The sequence below is a fragment of the Phocoena sinus genome, chromosome 2 (assembly GCF_008692025.1).
Source record: "Phocoena sinus isolate mPhoSin1 chromosome 2, mPhoSin1.pri, whole genome shotgun sequence".
Lineage (NCBI taxonomy): Eukaryota > Metazoa > Chordata > Mammalia > Artiodactyla > Phocoenidae > Phocoena > Phocoena sinus.
Window position 1 is genome coordinate 127,386,746 of NC_045764.1, and position 24,987 is coordinate 127,411,732.

General features: G+C 35.9%; 1 protein-coding gene across 7 annotated transcripts in view; it reads left to right on the forward strand.

Annotated features, from left to right (window-relative positions):
• The first annotated feature begins 579 nt into the window (after window positions 1–579).
• The window catches only part of KLHDC1 (kelch domain containing 1), a 55,134-nt gene continuing 30,726 nt past the window's right edge, over window positions 580–24,987 (forward strand). For 3 of the 7 annotated variants that reach the window (XR_004348701.1, XR_004348702.1, XM_032624575.1), the window contains exons 1-6: window positions 580–1,626; window positions 12,789–12,859; window positions 13,343–13,460; window positions 13,900–14,018; window positions 23,057–23,135; window positions 24,810–24,893. Coding sequence is in view for 4 of the 7 variants with exons in the window: in XM_032624575.1 (XP_032480466.1) it covers window positions 1,531–1,626; window positions 12,789–12,859; window positions 13,343–13,460; window positions 13,900–14,018; window positions 23,057–23,135; window positions 24,810–24,893 (567 nt within the window). In the remaining 3 variants the exon portion in view is untranslated. Of the gene's footprint in view, window positions 1,627–3,108; window positions 4,149–12,788; window positions 12,860–13,342; window positions 13,461–13,899; window positions 14,019–23,056; window positions 23,136–24,809; window positions 24,894–24,987 lie in introns of those variants that run through there. The other 4 variants (XR_004348703.1, XM_032624577.1, XM_032624578.1 and 1 more) reach the window with 4 other exon arrangements.

Genomic DNA, 24,987 nt, shown 5'->3' on the forward strand with positions numbered 1-24,987 from the left:
AGCACGCACGTAATAAATATATACCGAATAAGTGAATAAATGAACTTGTTCTGAGTGGTGGGCAGCTACGTTCTCTTCAAAGGGTAACTCTGGACAAGTGCATTTTTAGACACTGGTATAATTATTTTCTTCCCTCCTGGCCCTAGTTTTACTTCAGTACATCATTTTATAGCAAGGGTTAACCAGCTTTTTCTGGAAGGGGCCAGACAGTAAATAATTTTGGCAGTGGGAGCTTTCTGGTCTTTGTTGCAGCTACTCAGCTCTGTCTACTCAACTCTGTGGCTCACATCAGCTGCCATAGACAATACTTAAACGAATGAGGGTGGTTGTGTGGCAATAAAACTTTATGTACAGATGCTGAAATTTGGATTTCTATCATTTTCATGAGTAATATCATTCTTCTTTGAATTTTTTTCAACCATTCAAAAATGTTGAACTGTTCTTAGCTTGTGGGTGCTACAAAAGCAGGCAGCAGAAAGATTTGGCCTGCAGGGCCGTAGTTTGCTGGCATACGTTTTAGAAAATTCTTAATTGTATATATATATATATATATATATATATATATGTATGTATATGTTGTAGTTTCTTATGTCAGGGCTGAAAGCAAGCTCATCACGCGAGATGAATTGTGCAGAAACACAACAGTAGAGGGCTGCTGCTCTCTCAGCCAATAACAGCGCCGTCTCGTCCTGCTGTGGTGACTTTTATTTAAGCATTATCTAAGTTTACATCTTAAGACTTGTTTTCTTAACAGTCCAGAAATACCAAAGCAGCCAGATATGCTTTTACTGATTATACAATAAACAATGGGCTTTCTTAAGAACATGCCGTGCTTCGTCCTTGAACGCAAAAGCAGCACAAGGACATTTCCTTGTGTTCCCATTATTCTGATTATACTGAAGACATTTCATGGATCAGTGCCCAAAGCACTCAGGACTGCTTGCAGTTCTGGCTTTTTCGCACGCACCCAGCTTGCCGGGGAGACTCATGGGTCACGTCTCCTTCCATGTCCTCAGTTATTTCTCTACATGTATATACATGTATATATACATATATATTTAACGTCCTCTCTCTCTCTCTCTCTCTGGATAACTATCTCTGCTAGAGGTTGAATGGAAAAGGCAAACCCTCACAAAGCATTAATGTATTAACATATTGATTTAAGTCACAGCAGCATCAAGCCCATGGACCAGAAGTCCATCCATTGAGCCACTGCATAAGGTACACAGGTTGTTCCGCCCACACAACACAATCGCAAGTGGCACGAAATCAGTGGGTGGCAGGGTTGCGGAGAAGCCAAGGCACCTCCCTGCCCACTCAGACCTCAAGCATCCCTAACTGGCGACGCCGCCCCAGGCTCGGCTTCCCGGGCGGGCTTCGGCACGGCGCAGCCGCACTGGTGCCGCCTTCCCACCAATCTCGACCCTCGACGCGTTCCGTTCGTGCGTGGAGGAGCCGGGCGGGAGGAAAGGCCGCTCCGTGGGCAGGGGGCTGCATCGCGCAGAGCGGCTGGACCCAGCGACGGCGCGGATGGCGGACTCCCAGCTGTTCTGCGTGGCCGAGGAGCGCAGCGGCCACTGCGCAGTGGTGGACGGAAACTTCCTCTACGTGTGGGGGGGCTACGTGGTAAGGGGAAGAGGCGGGACGGGGCGGACTCGCGCCGGGAGCCCGCCCGGCTTCTCGGCCAGAGTGGCCGCCGAGCACCCGCCCACACCCGGCCCCTACGCGGGGGCCGGTCCGCGGACCAGGCCGGCGCGCCCGGTGCCCCCCGCGCCCCGCCCGGCCCTCCGCCATCGGCCGCTCTCCCGCCGCGCCAGGGCTTGACGCCGCGCCGCCGTTGCTTCCACTAGGAAACTAGCCTTCAAACCCCAGTCCGGGGCTCTTCCCACTCTCCAGTTCCCCCGGTCCTCGCAGCTGGCCGATAACCCGGCTTACCCAGCACTCAGTCGGTTACTGCGCGATTGATGATCATTTTTAACTGCTTGCGCAGACTCAAAAAAGCCCACCGAGGATGCCGTGCTATATTATTTTGTAAATATTTACTTATGCCCGCGGCGCGATCCGAAATATCGAAATCACTGAAACATTTAAGTGTTTCTAAGTAATTTTTAGTGGCATTCCTTTACCAAGGGGTAATTACGAAATTTTTTCGAGTCTCAAAACAGACTTGTATTAGCAACAATATACTTAGGAGTATTATGCTTTAAAATTCTCACTACAGTGGAGGTTTGAGTATGTGTATTTGTTTTGTCTCTATAATCGTAGGATAATAGAATCAAGGATTTTAAAGATGGAAAACAACCCCTTTAGTTTACAGATTAAAAAAAAGAAAAGCGAGCCATCTGGAGTTCTACTGGATGTAGAACCTACATTTTCCTGACTGACTCGATGCTATTATGTGACAGATGTAACATGACTGAATCGCTCACTGAAATAAAGAACATACTGTATATGTTAAATGATTCTCAGATCCAAGTTGGTTTTTGTTGTTGTTTTGTTTGTGTGTTTATTTTTAATTTGATTCAGTATCAGGATGAGAAAATCAGAGCTCACATTTGAGTGCCTACTATACGTGGCATGTGCTAGGAAATCTCATATCCCTAATCTTGTATAATCCTTACCGTATCTTGTAAGGTAAGTAATGTCCCCATTTTAAAAATAAGGAAGATGAATCAGTAAGAGTAAATAATTTGAATGACCGTTTGACCTCAAGGGCAGCAGATTCCAACATAGGTATATTGGATTTCCAAAGGCTATTTTTTCTATGATAAACATAAATTAGGTGACTATGCTCTCTTAAGGTCTAATATTTCCACCATTTGTTCTTGATGAAAAAGTAGTCTATATATAATGATGGTTTTTGCAGAAGAAATATTTTGATTGTTTTTGAGCTCTGCCACTTGAAGATGTACAGGTGTCAAACTTCATCTGCTATATTGGTTCTTAATATTGTAAAAGTTAAATGAAAAAAAAATCTCACTTAAAATAGTAATCTGTAATATCTTATATCTTGTGACAGTATAGATTTCTGTTGAGCCCATAACTGAAATGTCTGAATTTTTTATATCTCATTTTAATCTTGAAAATTGTGTAATTGATAAGATTTCAGGTCTTCAGGTGGCAGTCAGTGAATACAAATACTTCCTACTACTGATTGATCCAATGAGTAAATGCTGTATGAGCCACCCTGGAAAGTACCACACAGATTTAGATCAAGTCTACTACTTTTTAAATTCCAGGGATTGTCAGCGCTTAAAATATGTCTAAGGCATAAGCGGAAGGAAAGGGAGAGTAGGAGGCAGAAAAGAAGACATGGCATATCGTGAGAAAAAATAGAATCCTTCCCACAGTTGTTTTATTCAGATCCTTCTGAACAGCGAAAAGACCCTGGAATCTGGAGGTAATCCAGTAGTCAGCAGTAAAGAATAATGGTCAGATGATTCCAGATTGTATGTTCCAAGCACAATTTTCCTCCTCATTAACACAATGTGTGTTAAAATTGACAAATGTATATCCTAAAACTTGAATGGCTAACATATATCTGTCTAAATTACTTATTACCCTATCGTTGAGCATTTTCTAAAGGACTTTGTATCTGAAAACAGCCCTACCTCTAGAGGTAAGAGCAGCAAAGCTGAAAAAAGTAAGTGGTAAATTCTAATTGGTGCCAGAATATTCTCTCGCTCCTAGTTCTTCCATATCCTTTCCACATTACTGAAATTCATACAAACTTTAGTATTGCAACTAGGAGCATTTAAAACTTGTGAGTAGTTTTTTCCAAATTTTGGAGGAGAAGCACAGGGTTTTAGCATCCTTACAGATGATATGCTTTCTTTACTGTTTAATTGTATGAACAGTTTTATTTCCCTAACACAATTGATATTAATACATTTTGCCCTAAACTTTTCCTTATAGAAGCTAGCAGCTGAATCTGTTTAACTATATATTTCTGTTTTGAATAGGACTTAAAGGGAAGAAGAATCAATTTAGAAAATGTCTGAAAAGAATGAAGGTTTATACTACCAGATATTAAAACATATTATGATACTTTTAAATCAGTGGTCCTGATGCACGCTGAGAAAGCATGATGGAACGGAGAAGAAATAACATAAACAGCCAAGCATATAAGAGTATTTTGTATATAAAAGGTAGCATTTCAATTCTGGAAAAACAATTGCTTATTCAATAAATGGTCCTGGGACAGCTGGAGGAAAATGATAGTGGAGTTTTAGGATTGACAAATGTAGAGAAGTTAAGCTATATGATACCAAAGAAAATATGTGACTCTTGTAAAATCTTGAGTTGGGAAAAGAAAAACTGAATTGGGAAAAAACTATAAGGGAAAAGGATTGGTAGACCAAAAATTTTTTTAATGTAAGTGAAAATTGTTTAATCATCTTAGAGCAGTCAAGATCAAAGTTTTAAAAAATTAAAATCTGTGCTTTTTAAACACCATAAAGTAAGAAGGCAAATGACAAACTGGGGGAGGTATTTGCAACATTTATGATAGACAAAGGTCCTGTAAAATTAAAAATGAATATTTCCCTTGAAAAATGAGCAATGGATATGCACAACAGTTTACAAAAGAAGAAATAAAAATAGAATATGAATCAAAGAAACCCAGCTGAAAATAATGAATTTTTTCTTTTCCAATTTGCAAATATTAAAAAGAATTTTTGAGAAGAGCATGGGGAAATGAATTACTCATGCACTGGTAACCTTTTCTGAAGAGAAATTTAGCAATGTGTATTCAAATCCTTAAGTGTGTATTTCTTTAACTTAATAGTTCACTTTATATATTCATAGATGGTGACACAGACCATCCATATTATGTGGAAGACATTTATTCTTTTTAGATGCCCAGCATTTGAACCCCCTTCCTCTTGTAGTGTTCCCCACTAAGCGAGTCTTGTTGGAGTATTTATTTTAGTTGTCTGAGTACCTCCTACCTACCTTCATAGAATGTATATTCTATAAAGAAGTGGGTTTTGTTCCCTATTGTGTCTCCAGTGTCCAGAATTGGGCATAGCTCATGGTAGGTGCCCCATATAAAAGAACCTGAGTGCCAGGTATTTTTCAGCTTCCCTTGCAGCTAGGTTGTGAGCAAGTAACTTGGATGCTGTTTGTTAGATGTATGTGTGCTAGATTTGGGCTCAGGAATAAACCTGTAAAAGTCAGGACCTGAAGAGGATTCTTAGCGAGCAGTAGAAGTTGTAGGAAGATAAGGTCCCTGGCAAAAGGCAGTGCTACAAGCTGCAGTGTGATGCTCACCAGTGGCTGGGGCAGTTCGTGCATCAGACTGGTTCTCTGGAAGGGTTTCAGGCCTTGCTCCTCTCTACATAGATCAGAGGCTGGTTCTCCAGCTTCCCTGATGATTCCGTGAGCTACCTAATATTACTTTCTTAAAGTTTTATTCTTTAATTTAAAAATTTGAAACGTATGTACAAAAGAGTATGTAAAGTAACTGTCGTGTTTAACTTCCAGATTAAAAAATCAGCTAGAATCAGTACCTTAGAAGCCCCCTGTTTATCCTTCACTGATTATATTTTTCCTCCCACCCTCACAGGGTACCACTATCTTGATTTCTTATTAATCACTATTTTCTTTATAGTTTTATCACACATGCATCTGTCTCTAAACAATATATTATTTGGTTTTTGAATCAGAGCATGTGTTTTCTTTCATGACTTAATTCTTTTAGTTAACATGATGTTTTTTAGATTCACACATTACTTGTATTCAGCTGGTGTGCACTTGCATGGCTGTACCTGTGTTTACTTGGTGTTTATTCTGTTTGGTTAGTTATTAAATATTTTGAAAATCATCCCTGGATGCATTCATCTGATGTGTGTCCTGTATAATATTCTATTGTGTGAATTTACGGCAATTTCCTTATCTATTCCACTATGGATGAATATTTGAATGCTTCAGGGTTTTTCTGGGTTGTAAGCAGTGCTACACTGAGCATTCTCGGTAATATATCTCCTGTTATACACGCAACAGGACATGTACACTCCCTAGGGCGTATACCAAGGAATGGAATGCTGGGTTGCCTGGTGCACACATCTCCACATTTACTTGGGAATGTCAGTGTTGCCAAAATATTTGTTATCAATCTACACTACCACCAGCCCCCTCCTTGCTCCACATCCTTGACAACATTTGATGCCATCTGGCCTTAAAGTTTTTGCCAATCCAGTGAGTGTGGTTTTTGTTTACTTTCCATGATTACAGTGGAATGTATTTTCATAACCTTATGAACTATTTGTGTTTTCTCTTCTGTAAAAATGCTGGTTCCTGTCTTTTGCTCATTTGTCTATTGAGTTGTCTTTTACTGATTTATAGGAATACTTTAATTATATAGTTGTATGAGTTGAATATGCCTTCTTAGTTTGTAGCTTATCTTTGCACTTTCTTGGTGATTATCCTTTGTTCAACAGAAGTTTTAAATTTTAATGTAATTTCAGTCTTTTCCTTAACGCTTTGTGCTTTCTGCATCTTAAGAAATCTTTCCCATTATGGAGATCATAAAGTCTCCTGTATTGTCTTCTAAATGATTTTTGGTTTTGCCTTCCATGTTTAAATCTTTTTTTCTTAAATCTGAATTTTTTATTTGGTTGGTTTAAGGTAGGGATCCAATTTCATTATATTTTCAGTATGGATAACTAGTTGTTCTTGTGTCATATATTAAATAGTCCCCTCTTTCCCTACTAACATGCAAACTCAGTCTGTTACACATCAAGTTTCCATGTATGTGTGGTCTGTTTCTAAGTTCTTTATTCTGTGCAGTTTGTCTGTTTATTTATTCTTGTGACAGAACCTCAGTATCTAAATTACAGTGGCTTTACTAGAAGTCTAAATGTTGGGTGGTAAAAGCCCCATCCCCACCCTATCTTGTTCTTGTTCTTCAGGAGTAGTTTGGTTATTTAGGGCCTTTTGTTCTTTTGTATGAATTTTCTTTACTATTTTTCAATAATAGTAAAATATATAAAACATTTAATTTGCCATCTTAACCAGGTGACTGTACAGTTCGGTGGCATTAATTACATTCACAATGTCGTGCAGTGTTTCCACTATCTAGTTCCAAAACTCTTCATTACTCCAAACAGAAACTCTCCCTCCTTCCTTACGCCAGTCCCTGCTAACTTCTAATCATTCTGTCTTTATGTATTTGCATTTTCCTAGATATTTCATATAAATGGAATCATACAATATTTGTCTTTTTGAGTCTGGCTTATTTTATTTAGCATAATATTTTCAAGGTTCGCTGTGTTGCAGTATGTATCAGAACTTCCTTCCTTTTTATGGTGAATACGATTACACTGTATGCATATACCACATTTTGTTTATCCGTTCATCTGTTGTTGGGACACTTGGGTTGTTGCCACCTTTTGTGTATCGTGAATAGTCTTGATATGAATATTGGCATACAAGTATCTGAGCCCCTATTTTTTATTCTTTTGGGTACCTAGGAGTGGGATTCCTGGGTCAAATGGTTAGTCTACATTCAACTTTTAGAACTGCTAAATCGTTTTCCACAGTGCTTCCTCATTTGTATAAACTTTAGAATCAGATTGTCAAATAAAGTACCATATTGAGATTTTATGTTACTGTACTCAATCTTAGATCATTTGAGGGTGATAAACATGTTATGAAATTGAGACTTCAAATCCAGGTGTATAGTATGTCTCTCTATGCCAGACTTTTTGATGTCTTTCAATAGAGTTTTATAGTATCTTCATAGGGATCTTGTATATCTTTTGTTGGGTTTATTCTTGGCTTCTTTGTATTTTTTATTGTTTTTTAAAAACTAAATTTCTTTAAAAAAATTAAATTTCTTGATTGTTGCTGGTGTTTTGAAATGCAGTTGACTTGAATACTTTTGTTTCTGGCAAGCTTTCTTATATTAATTTTCAAAATTCATCTGTTCATTATATTTTTATTTTCTATATAGAAGCATGTAATCTACAGATGATGACAGTTTTGTTTCTTGCATCCCAATCTTTATTCCTTTTTATCTCCTTTTCTTTACTACACTGGTGGACCTGAAGTACAGTGTTAAATAGAAGCCAATTTTTCTTGGTCCTAATCTCAGAGTGATTGTTTTCAACTATTAACTATTAAGTTTGATGATTGCTTTAGGGTTTTGCTTGTTTGTTTGTTTGTAGATGGCCTTTTTCAAATTAATGACATGCCCTTTTACCCGATTTTCAATTTATGAATGTTGAGTTTTCAAGAGTGATTTTTTTTGCATCATACTGAGATAATTGTTTTTTCTTCTTTGGTCTCTTAATATGATGACTTATATAAAAAATAAGTAATATTTGTAATATTAAACCAATGTTCCATTCCTTGGATTAAGTACAAGTTAGTGTAATATATTACCCTTTTTATACATCACTGGATCCTATTTACTAATTACTTTTTTAGCAATTTTACATCTATGTTCAAAAGTGGATTGGGTAGTGTTCCTTCTTTTATATTCTGGAATAGATTTTTTGGAAGATTGAATTACTTGTTCTTTGAGTGTTTGTAAGAACTCATCTTTAAAGCCATCTGGGTTTGGTGCTTTGTGGAGGAGGTTTTAAATCTCTGATTCAATCTATTTAAAGCTCTGGGATTATTCACATTTTCCATTTTTTTCTTGAGTCAAGTTTCCTCACTCCCACCTCCAGCCCCAGGAGTCTATCCATTTCATTTAGATTTTAAAATTTATTGGCATAAACTCAAGTTGTTCATAATACTATTTATTCTCTGTAGTAGCTATAGATATGGCCCCTTTTTCATTCCTAGAGTTGTCGAGTGGTGCCTTCCTTTCCTCCCCGCCACCCACCTTGAATAGTCTTGCCACAGGTTTATCAGCCTTCAGAAACACCAATTTTTGGTCTACTTGATCCACTCTGTTGTGTTTTTAATTTTTTCATTAATATCTGCTCCTTCTTATTTCTTCCTACTTTCTATGGGTTTGTTATGCTGTTATTTCTTGAATTTCTGACATTGGATGCTCAACTCATTCTTTTTGAGACTTTTTAATTCTTTAATGTAAGTATATAAAGCTATACATTTTCTTCTAAGTACCTCTTTAGCTGTATTCCTCAAGTTTTGATAAGCAGTATTTTGTCATTTTAGTTCTAATATTTTATACTTTCCATGATTATTTATTATTTGACCCATAAGTTGTTTAGGAAAATAATTTAAATTTCTAACAATATGCTATTTTTATAGTTACCTTTCTGTTATTAATGTCTAACTTAATTGTGTTAATATTCAGAGAGTGTGGTCTCTACTTATCTAATACCAGTCCTTTGGAATATGTTGAGGCTTGCTTTAAGGACTAGCATGTAATCAGTTTTCATAAATATACTCTTTGTTTTCATTAAGAATATATATTCTAATTATATCTGTGCATATATGTGCATGTATATGTATATATATACACAAACACTTCACGGGAGTGTTTTATATGTGTGCATTTTATTAATCTTGCTAGTTGTGTTCAAATCTCCTGTATCCTTTTTTTATTATTTTACTTCCTGTTCTATCAATTACTGTAACAGGTATTAAAATTAAAAACTCCCACTCTAACTGTAGATTTGTTAGTTTCCCCTTATGATCCTATCAGATTTTACTTTATATATATATCTTTAGGCTACCTTTTTGGGTGTATATGAATTCAGAATTGTTATAGCTTTCTGGTTAATAGAACATTTTATAATTTTGTAATGCTCCTCTATCTGTAGTAATGTTATTTGCCTTAAAATCTATTTTGCTGGTGTTAATATGGCTACACTAGTTTTCTTTTGGTTAGTATTTGCATGGCATATCTTCTGATGGAAACTTTGTGTATCTTTATATTTTAGATATGTCTTATAACCTGAAAATAGCTGGATTTTATTTTTATCTAGTCTGACATATCTAGAGAGTTTAGCCTATTTCTACTGAAAGTAATTCTGATACACTTTTTTCATCAGATGTGTTTTATATTTGCCCCCCTTCATTTCTCCTCCTCCTCCTTCTTTAACTTTGTCATTTTGAAAATGTTTTGAGTTTTTTGTTATCTTTCCATTTTTTTCTCTTTGCTTGTATAGAAATTAGGTGATTTATTTCTAGTCATCTAGTAGATACTCTATTTCAGCACGAATGCTTCACAAAGTTCCAAGTTAATAATTTTACTTCTTTCCACAGGGTTCAAATACTTCACAAGCTTTTAAATCTGAGCACCCTCTTCTCTAGTTAGTCCTATCCTGTTCCCTGCAGCCCCTGCCTTAAATTAGGCATCAGAAAAAGCTTAGCCTTTTTTATGTTTAAATCTACCCACACACTTTACCAGTATCTTGTCACACTATTGCTTGTTGCATTTCAGATGTTTAATTTTGATCATTTGTCTTTTGCCAGAAGTACAACATCTATTAGAATTTCTTAAAGTGAGGGTCTGTTATTGACCAGCTGTCTCAGTTTTTGTTTGAAAATGTCTTTATTTTACCTCGGTTCTTAAAAGATATTTTTACTGAGTATAGAATTCTAGGTGGACCGTTACTTTCATTAAGCACATTGGCTAATATGATTTATTCTTGAGTTGTTGCTAATGAGAAGTCAGTCATTAGTTGCCATTCATTTGAAGATGATCTTTCTTTTCTCCGGCAGCTTTTAAGAGTGTATCTTTTTCTCTGATATACAGTTTTACTATGATGTATCTAGGTATGGATTTCTGTTTATTTACCCTGCTTGGAACTTGTTAGGACTTCCTAGATCTCAGGATTGATGACTTTCAACAATTTTGCAAAACTCTCAGGCTCTGTCTCTTCAAATATTGCCTCTTCCTCATTCTCCCTTTTACATCCTAATGTAATTCTGATTAGACTTAGTTCTTCTCTCTCTTCCTCCATGTCTCTTCTTTTTTATATATTCCATCTCTCTGGGCTATGTTTCTGGATGAATCAGTTCACTAGTTCTCTTTTTTTAGGGTGACCTTGACAAAAGCAGTTTTAGTGGAATGAGTCTGGATTGATTAGTCTGGACTGATGAACTAATGAGAGGTGAAGCAATGGAGACTTCTACTATAGTTAACTCAGTATGGAAATTATGTTGTGAAGGGAGCAGAGAAATAAGAGAAAGAGTTATGGGAGAGTTGGGTTTTGTTTTTTTTTTAAAGATGAGTTATACTAAGGCATGTTTAGGTATTGATAGGAGTGATCTGGTAGAGAAGGAAACTTGATGTAGAAGAGAAGGGATAATTTAGGAGTGAAATTGCTGAGAAAATAAGAAGGAAACTGAAAGAAGGCTGGAGCACAATGACTAAAGGCAAGAAGAACTTTGGAGGGATAGCAGGTACCATATAGCACAGAATCATAAGGATTTTAGGCTATCCTGAGAGCAACAGGGAAGCATTGAAGGGACTTAAGCAGAATAGTAACAGAATCCATTTTCATACTGTTTCTGTTGTAATGGTACATGCGTGAGACTACTAGAGCCTGATGCCATTAAACTTTAGAATCAAGCAATTATAATCTCCCTTTCTTAACAGTTATTTACTTAGCCATGTCATATGGTTTCCTCAGTCAGACATGAGTGGAAGTTTCCTTGGAATTAATATAATGGTTTTCTGCTGTGTGTGTGTGTGTGTGAGAGAGAGAGTGTGCGTGTGAGACAGAGAGTGTGTTTGAGAGAGGGAGAGACAGACAGAGGCATAGACAGACCTGGTAGCCAAGATACTATTTTAAAAATTTAACTAACATAACAATGAGGAAATTAGCTAACTCTGTTTAGCATGTTAATAATTTATGCATCATATAGTCTTAGAAATTCTTAAACTGACATCTTTTACAACTAGCTATTTTTGAGTTATTTTATAGGTTCTAAGTAATCATGATAGATTTATGTAAGGATTTGTTTTAATCCCTAAGTTTGTAAACTTAACATAAAGAAAATTATTATTCTAATTTTTCTTTTCATCATAAATATCAGAATGTACTATTCTGTTTATGTTATCAGCTTCTTTAGAGATTATTCAGATTCTGAGTTGTCATTTTGACTAGCTAAATTTATCTTGATCCTTAGATTCTATATTTAATGAATATCTAACACTATGCTTGCACATAGTAGGCACTCAAAAAATATGTTTAGTGAATCAAGGTATGTGATACAGTGCTCTTAATTATACTTTAAGTTTCCTTTCTTAACTCCTTCCCTTCACCCAAAGTATATTGCCCTTTTTTGATACTCCTTTTCTTCCTGGTTTCACATTCTTCAGTATTCTGCTGTAATGTTATTATTTTGCTATTTTCTCTTACTTGAAATTCCTTGTAAGGTTTAACTACCCTGAGTCTTCTCTTGAGACTCACGTACTTGCTATTTTGTATTCTAACCCTTATTGTTTGCCCACTTTCTCTTAGAAAATGTCTCTCCTGCCCTTCTCTCTCTTTTTTTTGCGGTACGCCGGCCTCTCACTGTTGTGGCCTCTCCCGTTGCGGAGCACAGGCTCTGGACGCGCAGGCTCAGTGGCCACGGCTCGCGGGCCCAGCCGCTCCGCGGCATGTGGGATCTTCCCAGACCAGGGCACGAACCCGTGTCCCCTGCATTGGCAGGCGGACTCTCAACCACTGCGCCACCAGGGAAGCCCCTCCCCTTCTCTTTTGATCTATCTTTATTTCTGTTGAAAAAGTCATCTTTGAGGCTGTTTATGGTTTTGTGTTTTGTACTATTTCCATTGCAGTTTTCCCATCCTGAGGAACTATTTAGTTGTTACTTTGTAACTAATAAACATAATTTTATGTATTCTGTGTTTTTAGTCTATTGAAGACAATGAAGTATATTTGCCTAATGATGAGATTTGGACCTATGAGATTGATAGTGGGTTGTGGTAAGTAACTTTAAATTGCAGAATGTCCAGTCTTAATATCTGTTATAACTGCTGTCATAGCCCACAGGGAGTCTGAGACCATACTTAGAACATGCTGCAACATTATATTGTCTCCCTTTCCTTTTCTTTCAATGCTTTATTCTCTCTGGCTGTTTCTTTCCCCAACTTGCTTCCTCTCTCCATTCTTTGTCCTCTACTATTCCTCTCAAGACTAAGGCTGTTTCTGAAGACTTTGCTTTGTTCTTCTAACTAACTAATTCCCAATTCTGATGACATGTGAAGATTTTGTAACTTTTTTTTCCCCAGTAGGTTGAAAAATCTTTACCATGGATCTTATTACAGTTTTTACAGTATTGGCTACCACTACATCTTAATTGTAATTGTCAGTGACAGTTTTCATTGAAAAAGTACTCATGGAATTCAAAGAGAATTTTAATTTGCTTTTCTGGAAAGTTATGGAATTCCACGTTATTCTTGCTGCAGGACGATGCACCTCATGGAAGGAGAACTCCCTACCTCCATGTCAGGAAGTTGCGGTGCTTGCCTTAATGGAAAGCTATACGTTTTTGGAGGATATGATGACAAAGGATACAGCAATCGAGTAATTTCTTTTTTCAATTCAGGAGCGCAGAAAAATGTAATGTTTAATGTGTCACTTCATCTCACAAGTTTACGAATGTATTTTACAAAGAAGACATATGTAGAAAAGCTTGAGCTTATGATGATAAGGTTTTAAAGATAGGGTGAAAATGCAGCATCATGCTCCTCTCTTCTGCCATGTCTTTCTGCTTCAGAATTAACTACGTACTTAGTTGATATTCATAGGGCAAGAGCATGATGGGAAAAGATCCATTTCAGTATTTTTCATATTATCATTTTTGCTTCTAAAACATAGTCCCATTTTCATTAACTCTACAATTCAAATTTTTACCTTTTAAAAGTCAAAAAGTGATATTATTAATTTTGGATCACATATCCCTGTGACATATGTTTAATTTTCCAATGTCCTGTCTGCTAATGGTGTTCTCCTCTTTTAAAAGCTTTATTTTGTTAATTTGCGAACAAGAGATGGAACCTATGTTTGGGAAAAAATCACCAACTTTGAAGGTCAACCACCCACACCACGTGATAAACTTTCCTGCTGGGTATATAAAGACAGGTAATGCAGCAAGACCATCTCATTAACTGCACTCAAGTAAGGATTACAGCTTGTGACCAAAATAGAGAAAACTTGAAAGTCTGAAAATTTTTTCAAGATAGTTACAAACTTGTTTTGACACTGATGTTAAAGGCAGTTTTGAACCCTGGATAAGAGCCAGGTCATAAGAGTAAACATAGTGGAAGCAGCTATTTACGTTTTAAAAATTCGTTACTTTTAAAATTTTCTGAATCGTTAATACAGTTACATGGTTCAAAAATCAAAACCATATTAAAAAGGATACAATGAAAAGTCTGGCTCCCACTCCTGTCCCCATCCATCCTGTTCCCACCCTCCACATGCACAATTAGCTACTTTTATTAATATCTTTTGTATTTTTATAGCAGTGGTTCTCAAACTTGTCTGCCATAGAAATAATCTGGGGATCTTTTAAAAGCTCTGAAGCCCAGGTGATACCCCAGAACTCATCAAATTGCGATCACTGGGGGTATGATTTTTTTAAACTCCTCAGGTGATTCCAAGTGCAGGCAAGTTTGGGAACAACTGCGATCCCTGTGACTTTATGCAGATAGAAGCAAATACATAGGTACGTGCTCTTCTCTTCCTCCTCCTTATACAAATATCGGTGTACTCCATACAGTATTCTGCACCCTGCTGCCTCCCTTTTTTTTTTTTTGAGGGGGCCATGCCACACGGCATATGGGAATTGTAGTTCCCCGACCAGGGATCTAACCCGCACCCCCTGCATTGGAAGCGCGGTGTCTTAACCACTGGACTTCTTTTAGTCAACAGTATACCATGGGGAACTTTCATCTTTCTGTATCTCTAGTTAGAAAGCTTGATTTTGTTTTTGTTTTTACAGCTGCATAGTATTCTCCTGTGTGGATATACCAAGTTTATTTAACCTTTCCCATATAGATGGCACAACACTTAGATTAAATGAATATCTTTGTGTATATATACATATGATTGCAGATCTATTTGTTGGATAAAATTCCAGAATTTGATTTCTGGTCAAAGGGTAGTACATTTGTAATTGTGATAAATGTTTATTTTGCTAGGGTTGCTGTAACAGATTTCTATAAACTGAATAATTTAAACAACAGAAATGTATTGTCTCATAGTTCTGGAGGCTAGAAGTCTGAGATCAAGGTGTCAGCAGGGTTGGTTCATTCTCTTGGTTTTGAGAAAGAATCTGTTTTATGCCTGTCCCCAGCTTCTGGTGATTTGTTGGCAACCTTTGGTGTGTTGAAGCAACACTCTGATCTCTGCCTTCATAGTCACATAGCATTCTCTCTGTGTGCTTGTCTGTCTCCAAATTTTCCCTTTTTGTAAGAATACCAGTCATATTGGATTAGGACCTACCCTCATGACTTCATTTTAACTTGATTGCCTCTATAAGGACCCTGTCTCTAAATAAGGTCACATTCTTCTTTTACTATTTTTATGTTTTTATTTCTAGAAAATATAACTGTTTTGCCTTCTTAATTGCAGTAATTCCTACTCTGCTTTATTCAATATTCAGTTTATTTTAAAAAATCTCTTTAAACTGCAGGGGGCACTTATAATAATTAAGATGGAGGGTGTTAAGTTTTAAAAAACAATCAGTTTAAATAATACACATTTATATTTTGAATACAAAAGGCAGACATTAAAATTTGACAAAATATTTTATAATTCTCAAAAAGCATATCAGAATTCCACAGGGTAAGGAATAAGATTATCCTGGTCATGAAAAGGTACATAGATCAAAATACTCTCTAGAATATGAGAATTTGGAAAGGAAAATCTTAAACCTTTGAATTGTGGATTAATCAGATTTAAATAGAAACCAACTATGATTATGCTGTTGTTGCTTTCTCTGACCCTACAAATTGATAACCATTAGTACTCTGCTTTGAGTAGCCAATAATGTCACATTCTAAATACAGGGGATTAGGACTTCTATATATGGATTTTGTGGGGGACACAATTCAATCCATAACATTGGATTTTGCCAGCTTTCTCTCCAATAAAGTTGTACTGTTTTGTGTTGTCAGTAATGGAGTGCCTCTTTGTCCACAGCCTTGCCAAGAATTTGCAGGCAAACTTAGATGTTTTTGGCCAAATTGATAGGTGAGATGTGATGCCTCAGTCTTATTTTAATTTTCATATATTTAAGGACAATTTTTATTTCTTTTTCTCTGAACTGAAAAATAAATCCTTTGCTAATTATTTTTTATTTGATTGTTGGCATTTATAATCTTGACTTCTAGGAGTTATTTATGTATAAAGAGATTAGTGTTTGACTGTGACATGAAAATATTTTTTCCAGGTTGTCATTTATCTTTTGACTTTGCATAAAGTGTGTTTTGCATGTATTAAACAGCTTCTTAAATCTGTTATTTAGGTAAATTTATCAATAATTTCTTTTCTGGCTTCTTGACTTTGAGTCAATTGCAAAGGTTTTTTCCACTCCAAGATTATAAACTAATTCTCACATATTTTCCTCTAGTACTTTTGTTATTTTTAAAAACATGGGAGGGATTCCCTGGAGGTCCAGTGGTTAGGACTCCACACTTTCACTGCTGAGGGCATGGGTTTGATCCCTGGTCGGGGAACTAAGATCCTGCAAGCCGTGTGGCATAGCCAAAAAAAAAGAACCAGTAAAAACCTGTGAATGGTATGAGATATGAATCCAAGTTTATCTTTTATTATTTAGTTTTTAAATTTTATAACTGTTGGTTTGTACCTCTTCATCCCTTCACTATTTCACCCATCCGCCACCCTTCCCCTCTAGCAACCACTAGTTCGTTCTCTGTATCTGTTTTTTCATATTTGTTCTTTGTTTTGATTTTTACATTGTACACATAAGTGAAAACATGCAGTATTTGTTTTTCTCTGATTTATTTCACTTAGCATAATATCCTCTGAGTCCATCCATGCTATCACAAATGGCAAAATTTCATTCCTTTTTATGGCTGAGTAATATTTCTCTCTGTGTGTGTGTGTGTGTGTGTGTGTGTGTGTGTGTGTACATACAGACACACCACATCTTCTTTATCCATTCATCTGTTGATGGACACAGGTTGCTTCCATATCTTGGCTATTGTAATTAATGCTGCAATGAACATTGGGTGTATATATCTTTTTGAATAAGTGTTTTCATGTTATTTAGTTAAATAGGAGCGGCATTGCTGGATAGTATGGTAGTTCTATTTTTAATTTTTTGAGGAACCTCCATACTGTTTTCTATAGTGCTTGTATCAATTTACATTCCCACCAACAATGCATGAAGGTTTCCTTTTCTCCACATCTGTGCCAACACTTGTTATTTCTTGTCCTTTTGATAATAGCCATTCTGACAGGTGTAAGGTGACATCTCATTGTGGTTTGGGTTTGCATTTCCCTGACAATTAGTGGTACTGAGCATCTTTTCATGTGCCTGTTGGACATCTGTATGTGTTCTTTGGAAAAATGTCTATTTAGGTCTTTTCCCCATTTTTTAACTGGGTTGGTTTTTTTTAACTGATGCTGAGTTGTTTGAGTTCTTTATATATTTTGTATATTAGCCCCTAGTGGACATATCATTTGCAAATATCTTCTCCCATTCAGTAGGTTGCCTTTTTGTTTTATTGATGGTTTCTTTTGCTGTGCAAAAGCTTTTTAGTTTGTTGTGGTCCCATTTGCTTATTTTTGCTTTTGTTGCCCTTGCCAGAGGAGACAGATCCAAAAAAATATTGCTAAGGCTGATTTCAAAGAGTGTACTGCCTAAGTTTTCTTCTAGGGGTTTTATAGTATCAAGTCTTATGCTTAAGTCTTTAATGCATTTTGAGTTTATTTTTGTATATGGTATGAGAAAATGGTCTAGTTTCATTCTTTTATAAATAGCTGTAAGTTTTCCCAACATCACTTATTGAAGAGACTGTCTTTTCTCTGTTGTATATTCTTTTTTGTTGTTGTTGTTGTTGTATATTCTTATGTTGTAGATTAACTGAGCATATGTGCATGGGTTTACTTCTGGGCTCTCTATTCTGTTTCATTGATCTATGTGTCTATTTTTGTACCAGTACCTTACTTTTTTTTATTACTGTAGCTTTGTAGTATAGTTTGAAACCAGGAACCATGATACATTTAGATTTGTTCTTCTTTCTCAAGATTATTTTGGCTATTTAGAGTCTTTTGTGGTTCCATAAAAATTTTAGGATTATTTGTTCTAGCTCTGTGAAAAAAATGCCATCAGTATTTTGATAAGGATTGCATTGAATCTGTAGATTGCTTTGGGTAGTATGAACATTTTAACAATATTAATTCTTCCAATCCATGAACATGAAATATCTTTCCATTTATTCATGTCATCATAAATATCTTTCATCAGTGCCTTATAGTTTTCAGAGTACAGGTCTTTCACCTTTTTGGTTAAATTTATTCCTAGGTATTTTATTCGTTTTGATGCAATTGTAAATGGAATTATTTCCTTGATTTCTGTCTCTGATAGTCCATTATTAGTGTATAGAAATACAACCGATTTATGTCTATTAATTTTGTGTCCTGTAAATTTATTGAATTCATTTATTAGTTTTTATAGTTTTTTGGTGGACTCTTTAGAGTATTCTATATATACAATCATGTCATCTGCAAATAGTGACAGTTTTATTCCTTCCCTTCCAATTTGGATGCTTTTTATTTCTTTTTCTTCTCTGATTGCTGTGGCTAGGACTTCCAATATTATGTTAAGTAAAAAAGGGGGCATCCTTGTATTGTTCCTGATCTTAGAGGAAATGCTTTCAGCTTTTCACCATTGACTATGATGTTTGCTGTGTGTTTGTCAAAAATGGCCTTTATTGTTGATGTGTGTTCCTTCTCTACCCACTTTGTTGAGAGTTTTTGTCATGAATCGTTGTTGGATTTTGTCAAATGCTTTTTCTGTAGCTATTGAGTTCATTGCATGATTTTTATCCTTCATTTTGTTAATGTGGTGTGTCATGTTGATTGATTTGTGGATACTGAACCATCCTTGCATTCCTGGGATAAATCCCACTTGATCATTGTGTATGATCCTTTTAACGTATTGTTGAATCCAGTTTGCTAGTGTTTTGTTGAAGATTTGTGTATCTATGTTCACCAGGGATATTAACCTGTAAGTTTCTTTTTTTGTAGTGTCTTTTTCTGATTTTGGTATCAAGGTAATGCTGGCCTTGTAGAATGGGTTTGGAAACTTTCTCTCCTCTTCAATTTTTTTGGAATAGTTTGAGAAGGATAGGTGTTAAATCTTCTTTGAAGGTATGATAGAATTCATTTGTGAAGCCATCTGGTCCTGGACTTTTGTTTTTTGGGAGTATTTTTGATTACTGATCAATTTTATTGCTAGTAGTCAGTTTGTTCAGATTTTCTATTTCTTCCTCATTCAGTCTTGGGAGATTGTATGTTTCTAGGAGTTTATCCAGGTCTAGGTTGTTCATTTTTTTGGCTTATAATTGTTCATAGTAATCTCTTATGATTTGTATTTCTGTGGTATTGGTTGTAACTTCTCTTTTATTTCTGATTTTATTTATTTGGGTCTTCTCTCTTTCTTTATTGATGAGTCTGACTAAAAATTTTTCAATTTTGTATATCTTTACAAAGAACCAGCTCTTACTTTCATTGATCTTTTCTATTAGTTTTTTAAATCTCTATTTTATTTATTTCTTCTCTGATATTTATTATTTCTTTCCTTCTGCTGACTTTGGGTCTTGTTTGTTCTTCTTGTTCTGATTCTTTTAGGTGGATTATGTGGTAATTCTATGGTCAACATTTTTTTTAAGTTAATTTAATTTATTTTTTATTTATTTATTTTTGGCTGTGTTGGGTCTTCATTGCTGCGTGCGGGCTTTCTCTAGTTGTGGCGAGCAGGGGCTACTCTTCGTTGTGGTGTGAGGGGTTCGTGTTGTGGTGGCTTCTCTTGTTGTGGAGCACAGGCTCTAGGTGTGTGGGCTTCAGTCGTTGTGGCTCATGGGCTCTAAAGCGCAGGCTCAGTAGTTGTGGCGCATGGGCTTAGTTGCTCTGACACATGTGGGATCTTCCTGGACCAGGGCTCGAACCTGTGTCCCCTGCATTGGCAGGTGGATTCTTAACCACTGCGCCACCAGGGAAGCTCCTACGTTCAACATTTTGAGGAGAACCAAACTGTTTTCCACAGTAACAATGCCATGTTATATTCCCACTATAAAGGTTCCAATTTTCTACATTCTCACCAACTCTTGCTATTTTCTTTTGTTTTTTGTTTGTTTATTTGTTTGTTTTATAATTGCCATTGTAATGGGTGTGAAGTGATATCCATTGTGGTTTTGATTTGTGTTTCCCCAGTGACTAATGATGTTGACCATCTTTTCCTGGGCTTGTTGGCCATTTGTATATCTTCTTTGGAGAAATATCTATTCTAGTCCTTTGCCCATTTTTAAAAAATTGGATTGTTTTATCTTTTTGTTATTGAGTTGTAGGAATTCTTTACATATTCTGGATAGTAAACCCTTATCAGATATATGCAGTTTTCTTGTTGTATTTTTGTCTGGCTTCAGTTTCAGGATAATGCTGGCCTCATTGAATGAGTTAGGAAGTGTTCCCTCCTTCTCAGTATTTTTAAATGTTTGAGAAGGATTGGTATTAATTCTTCTTGAAATATTTGATAGAATTCACCACTGAAGCCATCTGGTCCTGGGCTTTTCTTTGTTGGGAGGTTTTAGGATTACTGATTCAGCCTCTTTACTTATTATATGTTTATTCAGATTTTTTATTTCTTCATGAGCCCCTTTTGGAAGTGTGTGTCTTTCCAGGAATTTTTCTATTTCATCTAGTTTATACAGTCTGTTGGTATGCAGTTTTTTGGTATTCTCTTATGATACTTTTAATTTCTGTCTGTTATTTTTGGCTGTGTTGGGTCTTCGTTGCTGCGTGCGGGCTTTCTCTAGTTGAAACTAGTCTCTAGTTTCAATGTCCCCTCTGTCACTCCTAATTTTAGTAATTTGAGTTTTCTCTACTTTTTTTTTAGTCAACCTAGCTAAAGATTTGTCAATTTTGTTGATATTTTCAAAGACCCAACTTTTGGTTTTGTTGTTTCTCTCTATTGTTTTTCTATTCACTATTTTGCTTATTTCCCCTGTAATTTTTATTATTTCCTTCTATTATCTATGGGTTTAGTTTGCTTCTCTTTCTAGTTCCTTGATGTGTATGGTTATATTATTGATATGAGATCTTTCTTTTTAAATTTGTGGGCATTTATAGCTATAAGATTCCCTCTGAGCACCACCTTCACAGTATTCCATAAGTTTTGTTTTATTCTGTTTGCATTTTCAGTCATTTCAAGGTAATTTCTAATTTCCCTTGTGATGTTTTTCACTCATTGGGTTGACAGATTTTTTTTTTTCTTTCAGCACTTTAATGACTTTATTACATTGCCTTTTGGCCTCCATTTTTCTGGTGAGAAATTCACTTATTTGTATTTATCCAGCTTGGAGTGTGCTGAGCTTCTGGGGTTGGTGGATATATATCTTTCTTCAGTTTTAGGAAGTTCTTATTAATTAACAAATATTTCTTCTACCCAGTTATTTGTCTCTTTTCCTTCTGGGACTCCTATTATATGCACATTAGATCATATGATATTGTTATACAGAGCTTGGGCTCCCTTCCCTGCCCCCGACTCTTTCATTCTCTTTGTTTTAATTTGGATACTTTTTTTTACCAGTTGACTTATCTTCAAGTTCACGGATCTTTTCCATTGCTATGTCCAGTTTCCTGTTATGACCATCTAATGAATTTCTTTATTTCTGACATCTTATTTTCCAATTTTTTGCATTTTCATTTCACTCTTTTTCATGGTTCCATGTCTCTGCCAAAATTACCTAGTTCTTCCTGCACATTGTCCACCTTTGACAAACTGGTCTGTTACTATTTCTACCATAGTTATTTTAAAGGCCATGTCTAATAATTCTAATATCTGGGCCACCTTGGAGTCAGCTTATATTGACTCTTTCCTCTCTTGATCATGGGTCACTTTTTTTGCCTTTTCTTATACCTTGTAATTTCTTCATCATTTGATAGACATTCTGTATGAAAGAACAGTGAAGTTGGGAATAAACAATATTTCTTTCCAGAAAAGGACATGCCCTTTTTTTCCTTTTTCAGGTTGCTAGAGTGGGATTTAAGTCAGTCTAATCTATAGTTGATCTGTGTCTGGGCTTTGTTGCAGCTTTAGTTTGATTCAGTTTAACCACTGGCTTCAAATGTTCTGATGCTGGACCAAGACTTTCCTTTGCTACAGCCCCATGTTTGAGCACTAGAGATTGTCTAGAGATTTTGAACAGTGCTTCACAGCTGAGTACCTACTTCTCAGAACTGTGGGAGATCTCTCCTTGTTTCATAGCCTACTTGTGTTGCTAGGGAGTTCTCTTTGCTCTCCAATCCCACTTTATGCTTTCTGTACCTTGAGAGATCTCTTTCAGCACTGCCCCTCCCCGCCTGGCCTTTTGAGGGCAGCCACCCTGTGTGCTGTAACGGCTTGGCATGCCTCTGAGGTGTTTCTGTCAGATCTCCTGCCCAGATCCCAAACTTTAGAGTTGATAGCTCAGATTGCCTCAAGGAGAGTTGCTCAGCTCTTCTCTGCTTCCAGCTGTTGGTGACTGACCCTGAGCCCTCCCTGAAGACTATGTGAAAAAGTTGTTCAGTAGGTTCAAGCTCCCTCTGTGGCTGAGTTTCTTAAGATTCTAATTTGCTATGCCAGCCTACATGTGCCTGTTAAAATTTTGGGTGGCTTCTTTTACAAACCCAATCTGTGCTGGATTCTTTCTCCTCCTGCTGTTACATCAGGTATGAAAGCAGCCATGGGCCTCTTCTCTCCTACTGCGAGCTTATCACTTTCTGGAATTAGTTCATTTAGGTCTCATAGCTCTTTGATTTTTTTTTTAAACTATGGTTTTGTAGTTTATATGGCTTGTTTAGGTTGTGAGGGAAATGATGTCTTCCAACTTTCTGTGAACAGACTGAAAATAGAACTCCTAAAGTGTGTGCTTTGTTTTGTTTTTCAGATTAATATATTTTGGTGGCTATGGGTGTAGGAGACACAATGAACTCCAAGATTGTTTTGATGTTCATGATGCGTCTTGGGTAAGAGAGTAATCCCTGTTTACATTTTCCTCTAAGTTAGTGTCACGTTACAGTCTCCAGAAATAATGAACCCAGTTTTTCTCATTTTAATTTGCTGTAATTGATATTATGAAAAAAATTGTATTTTCTCTCTTTTGAATTTGGATTCAGTTGCAGGAAGTTCTCTCACCTAATTATATCAGCCTTCATGGCTACTGGCAGAGTAATGTCTTTTCTGATGCCATTAATCACTTATAGCTGCTTCTGTTGGAAAACTAGTGGCTTTAGCACAACTTGGAAAAACTTTGTTCTTAGGTAACCGCAGTGGCTGTTGCTGACATACACCTCCTTTTAGGTACGTCCACCAGAACTATTCATAGCTCAGTCTGGCTTCTGTATGAGAGTGAGTAAGTTGGTAGTCATATTACTTTTTCTATTTATTCTTACTGGTTAGAGAATAAATTATTATTAAGGAAAGAACTCATGACTTATAAAAATGAAATCTTTTAAAAGATAACTTTAAAAACCATTGATCTCACCACCAAGATACACAGTAAGTCTTCAGTTTTACCTTCTAGTAGCATGTATTATTATTGTACATTATTAATATAAAGGTATATGTACATTTCATGTATATCTCTTTGTATATAGGTATTTAAAAATTCTCCATAGTCTTTATTTGGACTATGTGTGAAATTAATACATGCTAATTAATAAAACTGAATGGTTTTTAAGTGTTAAAAATGGTTTACATGGTTTTTGAGTTTTTAAAATGAAATATCTTTAAAGTTTTGCTACTTACAGTATTACTGATAATTTTTAGTAATATAACTTCCCATTAATTATGTCTACTCATCAGTGAAATCTCTCATTTTTTCCTCCTTTAGTACAGTTAGGCTAATGATCATGTCCTAAAGTTTATGGTGTACAGGTAGATTTTTTCATTTAGATTCTAAACTAAGTAAATTATGTAGTTTATTTGACTTGTTTGACAAGTCCTGACAAAAATGAATGTTATATTCCTGACATATAACATAAAACTGGTACAGAGGTAAGCTAGAATAGTGGTAGAGGATTTCAGCAATGCAGAGGATGCTAAGTACAGTCTAACTGCTAAATCTTTGCCTTGCCAATAGTTTCGTCTTCCTAGAAGACAAGAGAGTGAGCATAAGTTTGATGCATAAGAACAAGGTGCTTGGTTAAGTAGAATTGATTGGAATTTTTTGGAAAAAGGAATCATTGTTCCCTAAAGTTTCTAACAGCAATGATTAGGAATTCTGAACCTGTACTTTAGGAAAAGAGATTTCCAAATGTAAATATCATTCTGTTCTCTGCAATTTTAAAAGAGATATTCCTTTGAGAGAAGTGGAAGATTGTCAACAAGCAAAGTTATGACTCATGCAAACAATACTACGAGAAGGAAAGTTGCCGGGTGATGTTGCTATGGCTTAGGGACCACACTTTGTGAGCCACGGGTATATGCATTAGCTTTACGACTGTGGTTACACTGGTGTATGCGTTAGCTTTATGACTGTAGTTACCCTGGTGTATGCATTAGCTTTATGACTATGGTCACACTTAACTCTATTTCTGCAAAAGTGCCTATTATTTCACCAGTAAGTGTGCAGTGAAACTATAATACTAATCTAAAAATTATAAAAGCTTTTAAAAATATTTTTAAAATCTCTTTTTTAGGAAGAGCAGATATTCTGGGGATGGCATAATGATGTTCACATATTTGACACAAAGACACAGAGTTGGCTTCAACCAGAAATTAAAGTAAGTATTGTAAAAAGTCACCTTTATGTTTGTATACTCATTAATACTTTTAAAATCTATTTCTTTTACTGAGTTATTGGATTTCAGTAATTGA